The sequence below is a fragment of the Cygnus olor genome, chromosome 2 (assembly GCF_009769625.2).
Source record: "Cygnus olor isolate bCygOlo1 chromosome 2, bCygOlo1.pri.v2, whole genome shotgun sequence".
NCBI lineage: Eukaryota > Metazoa > Chordata > Aves > Anseriformes > Anatidae > Cygnus > Cygnus olor.
Genome location: NC_049170.1, coordinates 17,011,578 through 17,026,319, shown reverse-complemented (window position 1 = coordinate 17,026,319; position 14,742 = coordinate 17,011,578). Strand labels below are relative to the sequence as shown.

The window sequence follows — 14,742 nt, the reverse complement described above, 5'->3', positions numbered from 1 at the left end:
GGAGGTGACAGCAGTGGGGTGACACCAGGAGCCCCACAGAGCATCCCAGGCCATGGGAGTCGGGCACAAGCGTGGGTGCTGTTTTTTTTTTAATTCATAACCGTGGAAAAAAGGCTGCAATGAAACTTCTGGCATCCATGGTGTTGCAACACTTCTGCATCCTTGCGTAGCCTTGAGTGTCGGAGCAGAAAGGCAGGGGAAGGGCGAGCAGCAATCACCTGCTGCAGGCCCCGTGGCAGCGCCATCAGCGTGGGGCAGCGAGCGCAGACGCGGGCTTCACCCCGCTTCCATTTCACCCCAGCCTTTCATCACCAAGAAACCCTTCGGCCTCGTTGTTTATTCATCGAGCACAACCCCGCCAGACCTGCCAAGGGAGCCATGGGGTCGGCTGGGGGGAGCTCAGGGCTCCTCGCTGCCTTCGGAGCGGGACCACCGCGAGCAACCTGCCCGTGTCACCTCAGCGGGGACCTGGGGCTGGGGTCTTGGGGTCTGGGGTTTGGGGGCTGAGGGCCCGGGTCTGAGGGCTGGCGGCTGACTGAAGGCTGAGGGCTCCATGCCCGGCCTCCGCCGCCCGGGGGCGCCGCGGGCGGGCTCCCGAAGCCGGGGCGGCCCCGCGGCGCTCCCCGCCCGCCTCGCAGCGGCGCCGCCAAGGGGGCGGTGCGGGGGGCGGCCCGGCCCGGCCCGGCGCCGCCGGTATTTACGGGGCCGGGAGGCGCCGCCGTGTCAGTGAGCAGCTGCCGCCGCTGCAGTGCCCGCAGCCGGGGAACGGGGCCGCCCCTCGGGCGAGCGAGCGGCTCCTCGGCGGAGGGGAGGCTGTGGCGGCGCGGCGGGGCGGGTAAATGGATCGCCATTCCAGCTACATCTTCGTCTGGCTGCAACTGGAGCTGTGCGCCATGGCCGTGCTGCTCACTAGAGGTGAGGCGGGCGGTTGCGGGGAGAGACCCTCGGGGGGGGCTCGGTCCTGCCCCGGGGTCGTTCCCCCCCCCCCCCCCCCCCCAGCTGCGGGCTCCCTGTCCCTGCCGGGGGGGAGCCGGAGGCTCGGGCGGCGGGCGGCCGGGGAAGGGGAGGCTGTAATTAAGGCGAAATTGCAGCGTGCCGGGGGGAGCCGCCTGGCCCCATCAAAGCGGGCAGAGCGGGGAGCGACTGAGTGATGGGAAGTCGCAGATACTGAAACTATGCGCCTGATAATGATATAATTAGGGGATCACAGGCTTCTGGCTGCCGTCGACTTCAAAAGGCTCCGAGAGAAGCCTGCAGTCTCTCCTGTAGCCATCTTGACTAAAAGCAGACATTTTTCTTTAATAGCTACATACAGTAACAAGAAAGAGGAGGGAACAGAAGGGCATTGTTCGCGGTTTCAAAATCCTAAATACCCTTCCTGGCCTTTTCGCATAGCGCAGGAAGAAACTTTATGAATTGACAGCAATACAGTCGTACAGAGCCCGTTCTGTTTCGCCGAAAACGTGGCTTTAATTAAAAAGCGGTTGCAATAACCTGATGACGAGCCTGTCAGATTTTGTTTGTAAGACTGTCTTGGGTCAATAAAGCGCAGGATTTTGAGCAGGGCTGTTTAAACAGCGAGCGTGGAAGTGCGCGTATTGTTTCCCTTCCCTCCCGTGCTGTGCCCAGGCTGTCAGCTCTGGCGGGGTTCCTCGTCTGCATCTTATTTTTAACTCTCTCGCAGTGAGAAAAATGACCCAAAAAAATCGCTTTTTCAGAGAGCGCGGGGGGCGTGTGGAACCGTGCATGAAATGCTCCGAGAATGGCTGTTGCCAACCACAAACACAAAGAGGCTTTTCCATAGCGCGCTGGATGGGGAATGTGTGTGAATTCGAGAAAAATTAGGTTACTTGCTCTGCAAAAGCCCGAGGGAATTAGCGCAGACTGGAGACAGTGAGCCACTCCATCATTTGGCTTCTATTAAGCGCAGTTATTAAAGAGCAGCGGGAACTTCAAGGCCTGGAGCCTGCGGTGGCATTTGGGGGAGGTGTTGAGGTGGCCCAGGAGGGCACCCCAACCTGGCTGGGGGCTTCTCCACGTCCTGCAGGGCGTCTCTTGAAGGGCGTCACAAGAAGGGGTGGCACGGGGAAGCCTGTAGATTTATTTTTGCAATCCCCCCGAAAAAAAATCAATGTGGAAGACAGTCTGTCTTGTAGAAGAAAGCTTTGACAATCCAGTTGACTTTTAAAGCCTTAGTGCCATTCTGATGGTAAGTACGCCAGCACATCAGTAGTTTGAGTCCCGTCTTTTTAAGGATAACTCCAAAAATCTGCCTTCCTCCTAGACCTTGGGTTGACGGCACACTCAAGTAGGTTTGAGTTGCAACTTGCCTAGAAAGAGTAAGTTTTCCCTACAGCACAGGACGTGTATAATTCGTACCAGAGTGGTTTGGAGAGCACAAAATGAAGAGTTTTATGAAGGGAACTTTTTATCGCTTCCTTCAGAAATTTTTGAGGTTTCCTGAGAGATTTTTCATAGAGCTGGTAGAGGATTTTCAGTCTAAGTGTTTCCCTTTTTGACCGCATGTTGGATTTCATGCAAAATTGTAGAGGGGGGCTGCGGAGGGTGTCCGACTTCTTGCCTCGTAATTTCACTCCATTTAGTAACTTCACAATCAGGGTTGAAAGACACAGACTCTGGCAAACTAATTAATTGTAAGCTGCACTGTCTCCATTTTTAATACTGATTTTAAAAAAAAAGTGCAGTTTTGCATGAATGATTACTTTAAAAAAAAGAATTTTTCTCTTTCTAGAGAAGTTACAAATAGTTGCCCAGTTTCACACAGTAAAAACCTTCCTGACTGAGAGATTTTAGATGGTAATGGTTTCTAGCTAATAGCTTTATAAGGTGTTAGTTAAACCTTTTAAATTTTGGCACAGTACTGAGAGGTAATAAACAATTCAGCAGTTCCGATTTTTTTTTTTTTTTTTTTTGTCACACAAATATTTAAACCTAGAGTTTTTTTTGTTGTGTGTTTATGCCCGATTAGAAGAAGCATTCCCTTTATAAAAATAGAATGCTGTTCCTGTAGTAACAGTTTAAAAGATAGATGTGACTTTCTTGGGGGACTGTAGGTGTGCTTTCTTTTAAAACTGGGATTTTACTTTAAATGTAGCTTAATGCAATTGGTGACAGTGAGTGGAAGTAGCTATAAAATGGTCTTGTTAGTTATTTACCTTGGAAAAAATGCCGCTTTGACCTTCCCGACCCCCCTCTCCCGGCCCCTGGCTCAGTGAAATGTACTTGCTTTAATTCAAAGGACTATAGCAGTAGTAATTAAAACAAGTGCCCCAAGGCTTTTGCTGGGATTAAGGTTACAAGGAGGTAGGTACTGTACAGTGATGGAAAGGAAACAACTCCCTGCTCCTCTGGATTTACAGTCTAGAGGAGTACCCCCAAACTGGCACTGAGTTTGGCTGTGTTCTGCTTGTGGCTGATAGAGTGCCCAGCGAGGTGTTCCTAAAGGACCAAGTTCTTACCTTTATCTTGCACAATTTTTATTTTTTAGGTGAAATCAGATGCTACTGTGATGCTGCACACTGTGTTGCAACTGGTTATATGTGCAAATCTGAGCTTAGCGCCTGCTTTTCCAGACTGCTTGATCCTCAGAATACACATTCCCCACTTACTCACGGCTGCTTGGACTCTATTGCAAGCACAGCTGATATCTGCCAAGCTAAACAGGCACAAAACCACTCTGGCACCACCATGTCCACATTGGAATGCTGCCATGAAGATATGTGCAATTACAGAGGACTACATGATGTTTTGTCTCCTCCCAGGGGTGAGACTTCAGGTAGGGCAAAGAAGCTACAGTGAAATCTCTCTTGTGGCCTTCAGGCTGGTGCTGGTTGAGACCTTGAAGGTCTGCTGTTGATTTTGTTGTTAATGTAAGTAGAGCCAGCAGAGGGAGAAGCGGGTGGCTGGGTGCAGGGGAGCATCTTGGCTGAGTAGCTCTTATGCCTGCATTAATATTAGAGGGCTGTCTTGCCTGTCTGCGTCATTCCTTCTTAAATCAGCTCTCAGGGTAAGAAATTCCATGCCATAAACACCCTTGGAAACTTCTTTCAATTTATAGGAGTATTTTCAGTACATGCTTAAGTGTGTAGCTGTGAATGTGTCCTCTAATCAAGGTGGACTTCCAGGGGGGGAGTTGGGAGTTGTTGATGAATAAGCTAACTGTTGATACTGAAATAAACCTCACTTCTTTCTCCCTTTGCAGGACAAGGGAGCAGATATCAACATGACAGCAAGAATCTCATCACCAAGGTGCAGGAACTGACCTCTTCAAAAGAATTATGGTTCAGGGCAGCTGTGATTGCTGTTCCTATAGCTGGTGGGCTGATCTTGGTGCTCCTTATCATGCTGGCCTTGCGGATGCTCAGGAGTGAAAATAAGAGACTGCAAGACCAACGGCAGCAAATGCTCTCCCGTTTGCACTATAGTTTTCATGGACATCATTCGAAAAAAGGGCAGGTGGCAAAATTGGACTTGGAATGCATGGTGCCTGTAACTGGTCATGAGAACTGCTGCATGACCTGTGATAAAATGAGACATTCAGACCTCAGCAATGATAAGATTCTTTCGCTAGTCCACTGGGGAATGTACAGCGGACATGGGAAGCTGGAATTTGTATGACCAATTATTTTTTAATCTGAGCTAAACTTACTCTCTGAACTCTTGAAGGCCTTTGGGTTCTGCTGGACAGGAGCACTTTATCTTGAAACAAAAACTCACAGATCATCTGAGAAACAAAGGACCTCTGCAAACAGAATCTTGGATATTTCTTCTGAAGGATTCCAAAAGTTGTCTTATTTGCACAGAGTAAAATACACTCAAATGTATTGTTTGCTTTAATGTTATGAAAGCAAAAATTAGAAGTTGTAAACACTGTCACCAGGGTTATCTGAACTGTAGGGAGCTGAGAATTGAGTTATAATAAACTGTATGCAAGCTCCTATGTTTCCTGACTTATTGTAAAGATTTTTTTAAATATATATATTTTGTCTGAAACTTGCTTCTGACTTCTTGTTTTGGGAAGCAGTTGGGATGGATTTTGGGTGGGGGAGTGTGTTGTGGGAATAAATCAGGGTGCTATGTGTGGTAATGCTGTGCATTAACAGATCCCGAAAAAGTCATCTATTTTCTTACTTGCTGAGGGAAATTGGGTAATTGTTACTGAACAAGAATGGCAGCTCTTCTTATTCAATGCTATTCAACCCGTGTCCTCAATTCTTGGCTATTGCACTTTACTCATAATCAAGTTAATTCTTCTGTAGCTACATGATTGCTTTTTCTTCCTCTCTCCATACAAAACATCAGAAAATATCTCCTAATTCTTTGTAGCTGATTTTTTTTTCTTGCTTTTTTTTCACAATTCTTGTTTTCTATAACATTGTTTTGTGCCTTCTACTCCTGCCTTGTATTTGGGGGTGAGAAGGAGGTGGGAAGGAACCCAAAACCCCTGAAGCCTACTCAGTGTATTTTTTTTTTTTCTCCTGCTGATAATCCCTCTGGGCTCTGTGGAAAACATCTGCCTCTATTTTATAGTGTAACTTACTGTCACATGCTACTAACTCGTGTGGGACTGAAAAATCGTGTGCTCACTTTAATCACTGGCTCTCTATGCTATTCTTGCATAGGTAGCTCTTCTGCAATTCATTTTTTTTTCTTCCTCCTTCAACAAGTTGGATTCACTTGATTATTTCATTTATTCAGTGCATAGTTGGTACAATCAGACAAAACTTCTGGACCTTACAGTATTTTTCTTGTTTGATTAAGCCAAAGTAGACTTGCTTAAAAGGAGCTACTGCATCATGGTGAAGGAAAAGTAAATGCTGCGGAAGACGGAATTTGGGAAGCCTGGTTTTTATCTATGTTTAAATCACTTTAGGAATGCTTCTGCCACCTTCTGTTCTGGCTGTACAGTCAGGCCCATATTGTTATCACCGCTGAGAAGGAGGTGGCACAAACAAGGTTACAAAAACTTTGCAGCAATGCTTGGATCTTGTATTCTGGTTACTATGCTAAACCGCCTGGGCATATGTGGCCTGAAATACAAAAGGATATAAGCCAGGCAAACCTGCCCCTCTGTGTCATAAGTTTGTGTTCCTGAAAGTACACTTAAACTATGCGGTAGCCTTGTTGGAGATAAGTTGGTCACTTGGCTCTGCAAACAGAGGTATTGATATTGCAAATTTGCCCGGAGTTAAACACTTCTATCAGCCAAGTGCAACGAGAGCCTTGGGCATGCCAAGGTCCCACCGTGCCCATGTTTACAATATTAAAGTATAACTTGGGAGAGCTGGCTTCATCTATGTATGTCAAGTTGCTGACTTATTTCCTCGAAGTGCCTGAAAAATTGCTTTTAATGCCGTGCATTAAGTTATTTGATTTTTTGCCTTTTTCAGCTGCAAAAGTGTAAGTCATGTGGCTGCATCTGCTGTAGGAGTCTGGCCTGTGGTCGTCTGTCTGACCTTTCAAAGTGCTGCTTTCCCGTAAGAGCTCTTTCTTTGCACTGATACCAGGTTCTAGGGCAGCTATCTGCCGCATATTTTTGGGAATAGACTGGCTGGGAACTTGGAGCTGAAAGAGATGAACCTGAAATAGTGCCTGCCGAGCGCAGCTGCAGCAGTAGTTTCGATGGCTGGGTGAGTTATCAGACCCGATGGCTCGATCTTTCGAGTACTTTCTCCCGGAGCCCTGAGGAGCAGGTTGTGCGGTCATTTAAGCATCCTCTGACCTTCAGCACTCATTTGCTGCTGATTTGAATACAGAAGGGCCTAGTTATGCTTGCCATTGAAAGGCTAATAAGACCGGGAGCCTCTAATTGGCCCCTCGCTGTGGAGATGTTTTAAAGAAGAACAGAGATTGCTTGCCTTCCCCTGCAGCCTCGGGAGGCTCATGACAGCACTGGGGCAGCAGCTGCCTGATCCCCTCCGCGTAGTTGACCTGGCGTAGCTGATGTGGCCTGGAAGTTTCTAGGCCCTGAGTCTTCTAAAGATGAAATCTGGATTTTCAATTTATTTTAGAGCCTGTATATTCAGGAAGCTGCGTTATGAGCTCTGGTGTGCGTCTGGCAGCAGCTATGTGGGTTATGGAACGAGCCCCAAATCTTTGTGCTGAAATCACTGACTGCAGCATCCCAGGGTGTCGGAGCAGGCGGGGGCTGTCGGCATCGCTGCGAGGTGTTTTAGTGCCTGCTCCTCCTCTCTGAAGGCCTCACCAATGCACGTTTTTCATTGCTCTGAAAAAGCAAACAAACCAAACCCACTATTTCTGTAATAAGGAGAGCTTTTGTGATATTCCACAGGCTTCCCAAAAGCAGCATCAGCCACCGGCTGCGTGCAGGGGACAAACAACGTCAACAGCCGCAGATCCTGGCCAGAGGCTGGAGGCCAGAGAGGTGAGACAGTAACTGATGGCTATCCTTTAAAATGCATTTGACTTGGGAGCCTGGGTTTGTCGTGGTGCTGCGCTCTCAGAGTTCCCCTGCAGACAATAACAAACACGCCTTTCTGTGAAGCTGCTGCAAGCCCCGGAGCAGAGGCAGGACAGCCCTCTCTGTTTCTAACTGCAAAGTCTCTCGGATAGGGATAAATGAAATCAAACATTCCAGATGCAATTTAGCTTCCCCGCGTGCTTCTCTATTTCCCTGACTTTTTTTTTCCTCAAAGCAACGATGATTGTGGCTTGTCTTATGTCTCTTTTTCTTCTGGCGTTGGGAGCCATTGGGCTGGTATGTCTCAACTCCTGCTGAACTGCTCCTATTAAAATCCCCTTACTCCACAGGGGGCTTGACCTTTTTCTGAAATACCAAATGTGTCTGCTTTGGAAATCACAAACTTCTCCTCCTCTAAAGAGCTTGTAAATCTGGTTCCAATATTGGGTGATTACAGGCTGCGCGGAGAGCTTGAAAGTAAGCAGCCGCTGCTGGTAGCGGTGCTGGGGCTGGGCTGTCCTCGGGGTTACCCCCGTGTGTGCTCCGAGCAAAGCCACTGACGCCAAAAGATCCCCCTCTGGATTAGTGGTGGGGTGACCGACCAGCCTCTGGTCCCAGGACAGCTTACCTTTGCTTATCAGGACCTTGGGATCATTTTTTTTCTGTTGCTGTACAACCCCTAGCTGCGTTATAAATCCAGTGGTCTTACTACAAGTGGGTGCTGCCCTGGAGGGCTTGGAGTGCCTGGGGAAAGAGCAGGGTTTTCCTTAGGAGCAATGGATACAGCTTCACCTTCCTCTGCAGCTGTCGTAATTGCTGAAAGAAGGGAAAATGTATTGCCAGGCTGCCTGGCGTTGTGCAGCATGGGATGTGTCCGTTAGCCACTGACCAGCGGGGGTCCACGGCCAGTAAATGAAGCAAATTTTGGCCATCCTATTGAAGGAGGGCTGTGGAGGGGGAAATAAGAAGATTATCTCCTGAAGGGGAAAAAAAAAAATAAATCCATGACCAAAAAAACCCCTCTATAATAAGGCACAAGATGAGTGAATAAAAAAGGCCTCTGAAGTAGGCAAAGTTGTCTTTAAGTCTTTTTTTTTTTTTTTTTTTTTTTAGCTGTTTTCCCACGTGAAGATCAATAGAAACGTGTTTGTTTTGTTCCAGTGGCTGGTCACTTTGCAGGGAAAATGCTCGTTCTTGTTTTGGTTCTTGGAGCTACTCAGGGAAATGGTATTTTGGATCTGTCACTGGTTTATTTCTGGAGAAAGGCTTGTAGAGGGGTGCTGTAAAATTATGGTTATCTTTTGGGAGGAGCCCAGTGTCTCCAGCGTTATGAATTCTGGCTCCCTCTAAATAAACAAACATCCTTGTTTTCTTTGTTTCACCTCTAACCCTTGTCTGCAGCCTTTATAATCCCAGTGGGTGAATCCTGAACTAAAACAAACTTCAAGGGAGGGAAGCCAGGAGGGAGCCGCAGCGCCTGCAAATTAACAAAGCTTTGTGCTCTCCAGCCAACCTTGACAAAAGGATTCAATCCTGCGCTGACCTTCAAGGGGAAAAACAAAACAAAAACCACCTTGACTTGAACTTTCAAGGCTGTAAGAGTTTAATGCTCAGTTTGATGTCTCCTAAAGGGAGCAGGGAGCCAGAAACGCCAAACACCTGTCTTGGAAACACAAATCCTAACAAGTTATTGGGAAGTCTGAGCCCAAATTCAAACGGCTTTGTAAAATCTAGGCTTCGCTCAGCACTATTTCCGTGTCATTCATTATTTTTAAAAGGGCCTTAAAAAAAAACCAACTTTTGTTTTTTCCTTTTTTTTTTTTTTTCCAGTGTGGCTCTCTCAGCATATTTATACCATCCAGCTAACAGTGAGTTCTGCTGAAGTAGCAGTGTTTAGATGCAACTTTTCACTGCACGTTTCTGCCTGGATCAGGACCTACCCCACAGCCCAGCCCCTGCCTCCCTCCCTGTCGGCAGGAAAGAATTGAACAAGTCAGTACCGACCTGGTAAGCAGAGATACTGGCACGAATTTAGGGTGAGAGTTTCATTTTTAAGAAACTTTCACTAAAACAGGAACGCTAGAGCATTTTTCCCTGTAGTTTCACACTTTTTATTATAATACATCGGTGGTCATGCAGTTGAGCAAAGCTAGTGATGTGTGTTATTTCCCTCACCTTGACTATTGGCTGCTTTAAAAAACAGTGACTTGAGACAGCTTTTAAAAACAGGGCCTCTGCTTTAATTGCTTTCTCTCAGATTAAGCAGTCTTTCAGGACAGTTTCAGCAAAGGAGCAGGAGGACGAGCTGCTGCCTTTCTTTCAGTTACACTTCCATTTTTAAAATGAGGGCAACCAAAAAAGGTAAAATAGGCACAATCATGAGTTTCTAGCATCTCTGTGCGACCGAGGCCCCGGGGCCCTGGGGGACCATTAGCAGGGCAGTGCCGGCAGACGCGGAGCGTGAGGCTGGTCCCCGCTGTTAGCTTTTGGGATCGTTTTGCAGGAGCGGCCTGCAGATTGCAGAGGCAAATCCCCTTCCTGTCACTTGGAAGGAAAATATTTGTGCAGTAAATCTCCTGCTGGCACTTGGTTGTGACACTGGGGAGGGGGGAACAGGACAGGCCAGGCGGCTCAGCGCTGCTGCCCAGGCGCTGGGATGTTTGTGTTTGTGTGCAAATAAGGGCTGGTGTCAAACAGGTTGCTTTGAAATGCTCAATTTGTTTAGTTCTGGCTGTGAAGTAGCTATTTCATCAGTGGAAGAAGATTTATTAACCAATTTTTTATGGCTATCAACAATGGCTTAGCTCCAGCAGGGTCCCTAGCATTTTTATGGAGTGCCGTGGGTTACAGAGGCAGAGGTGTTTTATATTGTTCTGGTATTTTAACCCAATGAACTAAGGCCTCTATCCTACACATGCTTAAGGAGGTGCATAACTCACTCCGGGTCCCAGGGGTGGTGTTTCGCCATGGAGGCTGCCAGGGTTTTTGCTGAGCACCTGCAGCTCCAGCAGGACCTTTGCCTGGCAAAACCCACACCAACCCTGCCCTCTGCCTACGGCACCTCCCTGGCATGTGAGCCCCGTCCAAGCAGTGCCTTTTGGTGACTGATTTCCAGCTGGTGGGCTAATGATAATGCACGTCCGTCCCTACAGCCACCCTGGGCTGTTTCCAAAGCCCCCTTCAGGGGGGCTGGAGCAAACTCACCCAGGCAACAGGTACCACTCCCAGCCTCCTTGGCTGTTATCAGTCTGCAATAACCTTTCCCTTGGTATTTTTTTTTCCCCAGTGGAACCATAGGTTTGACCAGCGTGCAATGATGTTTCTTCAAACCAAATTCCATCCGTGGGTGGGAAGGAGAGTGCATGGTTCCCTCCCTGGGGCTATGCCAGCCCACTCTGCCAGCCTGCTCTTCCCTCTTGCAGCATTGCCATGGCATGGCATGGTCCAAACACCGGGGACTTCATAAATATGGAGTGGAATTCCAGCTCTCTTGGAAGTGACTTTTCATGTTCCCATAGCTTCTATAGTGGAAGCTGACAACACTTTTTTCTGCATTAATAGACAATAGAAATAAATTCTTCTTTTTGTTTGTTAGAAACTCATCAAATCTGGGACCTGTTCAGACATCCATGCTGTTTTTATTTACAATAACTCCGATGATATTTGTTGAAAACTTTTTTCTCAAAAACATCCTATACCAAAGGATTGCATTTCTATTTGTGTTCAGAGGCTAGCATTAAAACCGGTCTGCAACAACTTCTTGCTGCAGGATGGATTGGTTGGGAGGTTCTGTAATCTCTGTCTTCATTATACGCTGTTATCTGCGGTCTGATTACCGCTGTGCTGTTCTGATGGCAGGACAGCCTTGTCTGTAGAAAGGTTGCTACCCTTTACCTCTTTGAAATGAACTTCGTCCCCTCATATCTGCTGGCAGCCATCGACACTCCTTTCTGTCTCCAGCAAGAGCGAGGGGCTCCCTGCAGCCCCTGGGGCCCCCCGCGCTCCTGAGCAGCTCGGTTCCTGTCCCCAGTCCCCTCCTTGCTGTACCCATGCAGCCAAATGAGCTCCCCCACGTCCTGCTGGCAGCCTGCAGCTCCCCAAAGGGAGGCATTTCGTGGCAAGCACCTTATCGCAGATTATGACCAAACACACAGAAGCACTCCCAGTGACCAGTGTAATCCACTCTTTACTGCCATAATTTGACTATATTTTCTATTTGCACAGGGAGGCCTGGGTGGAGCGGTGTGTACGCTATCACAGAAGTGGTCTGCTCCACCTCGGGGCTGCAAGCTCGCTGGAGCCAGCGTGCCGGGCATCGCCCCGAGGCGCTCAGCAGCTCTTTGTACTCGCAGAGCGTCTCCTCGCGTGCGGCAGGCACCAGACCTTCTCCTGCCTTAGCAAGCAGGTTATAATGGCCCAGTCATCGGCAATATGTAGCCAAATCCTCAATGACATTTCCTGTTTTTAAATGGCAATCAGCGGGCGTGATGTAGCAGTCCTGAGTGCAGCAGCAGGTAATTGCCCATCAAACACGGCGAAGCTCTTATCAAAGCTGTGGATCTCTTCTGATAGCGCACTGTATCTGCATATTAATATTTGATAGTTCGTGGACAATTTGCAAATTTGTAATGAGGAAAGAAATACCCTGGGAACTGCTTGCTCGCAAATACTTTCCAGAGTATTTCATTACATATTACGTATTTGTAAGCAAGTCCTTGCCAGTATTGGCATTCCCGAGTCGTCTACACTTCAGGAAAGCACAGATGCAGGGCAGGCTACTGGTGTCTGCATGATCACAGCTGGGGATGTTTCTGCGCCAGCACCATTTGATAGAAACCTCCACCACAGCAAGATAGGAGGGGATCTGCTACCTGTATGACTCGGTGAAAATGGATCAGAAATGCAACATACTGCTATATTTTTCTAGTCTTTATGCAACTACCTGATGTGCTGATTTCTTCCACAACAAGCCATTTTCCTCCTTTCAGTAAAAGTTACCCACCCGGGTCCAGAAATGCTAAAACTATGTTTTTCTTAATTTTTCTCAACATTCTTCTAAAAAGCTGGAACCATTAAATAGCAGAAATTGAACAGTAATTGCCATGAAACACAAGATTTCAGACCAGGACAGTGGAGGCCTGCCAGAGAAAGTCACAGGGTGCTTTTGCCTGAGCCAAAGTGGAAGGGTTTGGCACAAAAGGAAGATCAGAGTATATGAAATCTAATTTCTTCCCCAAAAATAGCAACTGCAGTTGTAGTCGTAAGTGAGCCCCCTTAAGATGTAATGTGTAAAGAGGGTGATACAATTGTCAGGATTAGCAGGATGCTCTACAAATTTAATGGAAAAAAACAACAAATGAAGCCATGCCAGCACTGAATTAGTGCATGGATGAGTTGGCTTCCAGCCTTTATCGCCTGCACGGAGGGTGAAGGACTAGCTTCGATCACAGCTGGGCAAGATGAGCTGGCTGCAGCAAGCATTAGGTTTGACTTGGTTTGACTCAATCACAGCTCTTCGGTGATGGCTGTGTGACATGCAGTGTCTGCTAACTGACCAAGTTTGGTCCTCACAGCACTTGGTGCTTTACGGGCACGGAGCAGGCATTGTCCCCCAAGCTCACAGTGGATATGCAGCTTTTTCGGTGGAAAGTCCTCTTTGGCTGGGCTGCCCTTTGCTGAGTGGGCTGTGGGAGATGCTGGGTGTCCATGCAGGGACAAATGCCTCAGGCTCGCAGGTAGCAGCACTGCCAGCAGGCTCTGAGCTGGCCATGGCGAGGAGTTGAAGGCCAGGTTTGCTGGGTGGAGCAAGGCTCGATGGTTTCGTGCCTGTCGCCTCGCTGCAATGTGCTGTTTAACATTTACCAACAGATGCAAAGGTCCTGTGAGTAATGCATGGGGAAAATCAAGCAGCAAGATTTCAGCTCTCCAAACCGACCAGCTGCTAACCTTGCAGAAAGCACGGAGGTGAGATTAAACGTGGGATTGCATATTTAACTGCAGCTGCAGAGGCTGGCAGCCTTTGCTCCGGGCCAGCCTGGGTCAGGTTGCCTTGCTAGGGCAGTGGCACTGTCCCTGCTGTCACTGTTCCCAAACAGTCCTCAGGATTTTGTGTAAGTGAAAGCTTGGCCAAAGGTCTCCTGTCTCTCAGGCAGGTGTTACCTGCTGAGCTTTGGATTGTGTGTATTCTAAGAGATATAAAAATATTTATAAAATTTATAAATATATTTAAAATCTTCTGAGCCTGAACCTTCTGGCTGAGGCCATAATTATGTGATTTATTTATATGTAGGTAATATATAATTCATTTTATACTTGCGTGATGTTTTTATTTAAGTAACAACACATTCAGTAGATCCTGAGTAATCAAGTGTCCTGTCCAGAAAACTGAATGCTCCTCCCTCGCTTTGTTTCCTCTGGCTGATTTTCATGTTCTCCAGGCAAAGAGTTCACCTCCCAAGGATTTTGCAGACATGAGCTGCAGATTCCCACCAGATATGTGCGACGATACCTGCAGATGTACAAGTGTGTGCAAGTGACAATATCCTTGCGTGTGTCTGTGTACACACATACATAAGTATTTCCCATGGAAAGGCAGGTGATTTTCCAGAAAAGCCTTTGAGATGCTTGATGGTCCTGCCAGGAGATGTGCTTCCAAGGGTGCTGTGTTTCTGGGCCATGCTCTTAGACACCGTCCTCACTGCTGACGTGCCTGTAGCTGGCAGGGACTTCTCAGGGCAGCGGGAAGCGACCTCCTGCAGGCTGTGGCTGTGCCTGCTGCCCGGAGCGAACCAGCCCCTTTCTACAGACAAGCTACAGAAACATTTCCCCAAAGCCTACAGCACATCAGAAATGTCTCCTTGGAGTTTTCTTCCTTCTCTCCCTCTGGCCAATAAAATGTTAACTCTATATCTTAAAAATAAGGAAAAAAAAAACTTAAAGTTCTACTCTAAAGCTATGTGTGTGGGGGAAACCCCGTACTTGGTCAGAAGAGGAAACAGTAGAGACATAGCAACAACTACTGCTAAGCCTGTTTATGTTTGTTCTCCCCAAAACACGAAGACTTTAAAAATCCTGTGAGTAAATACAATTAGTCACCAGTGGCTGGTGGCAGCGAGGAGGCCGCTGAGTCACGGCCTGCTCAGCTCTGCCCCGGGAAGGCCTGCCCGGCCCGGCGCGGAGCCTAGGCCATGGCGGCTCCTTGTCCCTCTGCTTGGGGATGGAGAGTGGCCACAGGAGGGGGGCCGGATGGTGGCCCCACCATCAGGGTGTGTGCTGTGTGGATCCACGCCTGAGTGCAAGGA

General features: G+C 47.9%; 1 protein-coding gene and 1 long non-coding RNA gene across 2 annotated transcripts; both read left to right on the top strand.

Moving 5' to 3' along the window:
* Window positions 1-702: 702 nt before the first annotated feature.
* BAMBI (BMP and activin membrane bound inhibitor) lies at window positions 703-5,013 on the top strand. Its single transcript, XM_040548876.1, has 3 exons — window positions 703-915; window positions 3,509-3,796; window positions 4,223-5,013. Exons 1-3 carry the CDS (start codon window positions 840-842, stop codon window positions 4,636-4,638), a joined length of 780 nt encoding a protein of 259 aa, XP_040404810.1. The 5' UTR covers window positions 703-839; the 3' UTR covers window positions 4,639-5,013.
* Window positions 5,014-7,042: 2,029 nt separating this feature from the next.
* Window positions 7,043-13,560, top strand: LOC121065782. Its single transcript, XR_005817309.1, has 3 exons — window positions 7,043-7,405; window positions 9,272-9,448; window positions 13,310-13,560. It is a non-coding gene; the product is annotated as an uncharacterized LOC121065782 (long non-coding RNA).
* The last annotated feature ends 1,182 nt before the right edge of the window (window positions 13,561-14,742 follow it).

Coding starts and splice junctions, on each gene's coding strand:
- BAMBI (XM_040548876.1), top strand. CDS start 840: ATGGATCGCCATTCCAGCTACATCTTCGTCTGGCTGCAACTGGAGCTG. Junction 916..3,508: donor GGCCGTGCTGCTCACTAGAG/GTGAGGCGGGCG, acceptor TTTATTTTTTAG/GTGAAATCAGATGCTACTGT. Junction 3,797..4,222: donor TCCCAGGGGTGAGACTTCAG/GTAGGGCAAAGA, acceptor CTCCCTTTGCAG/GACAAGGGAGCAGATATCAA.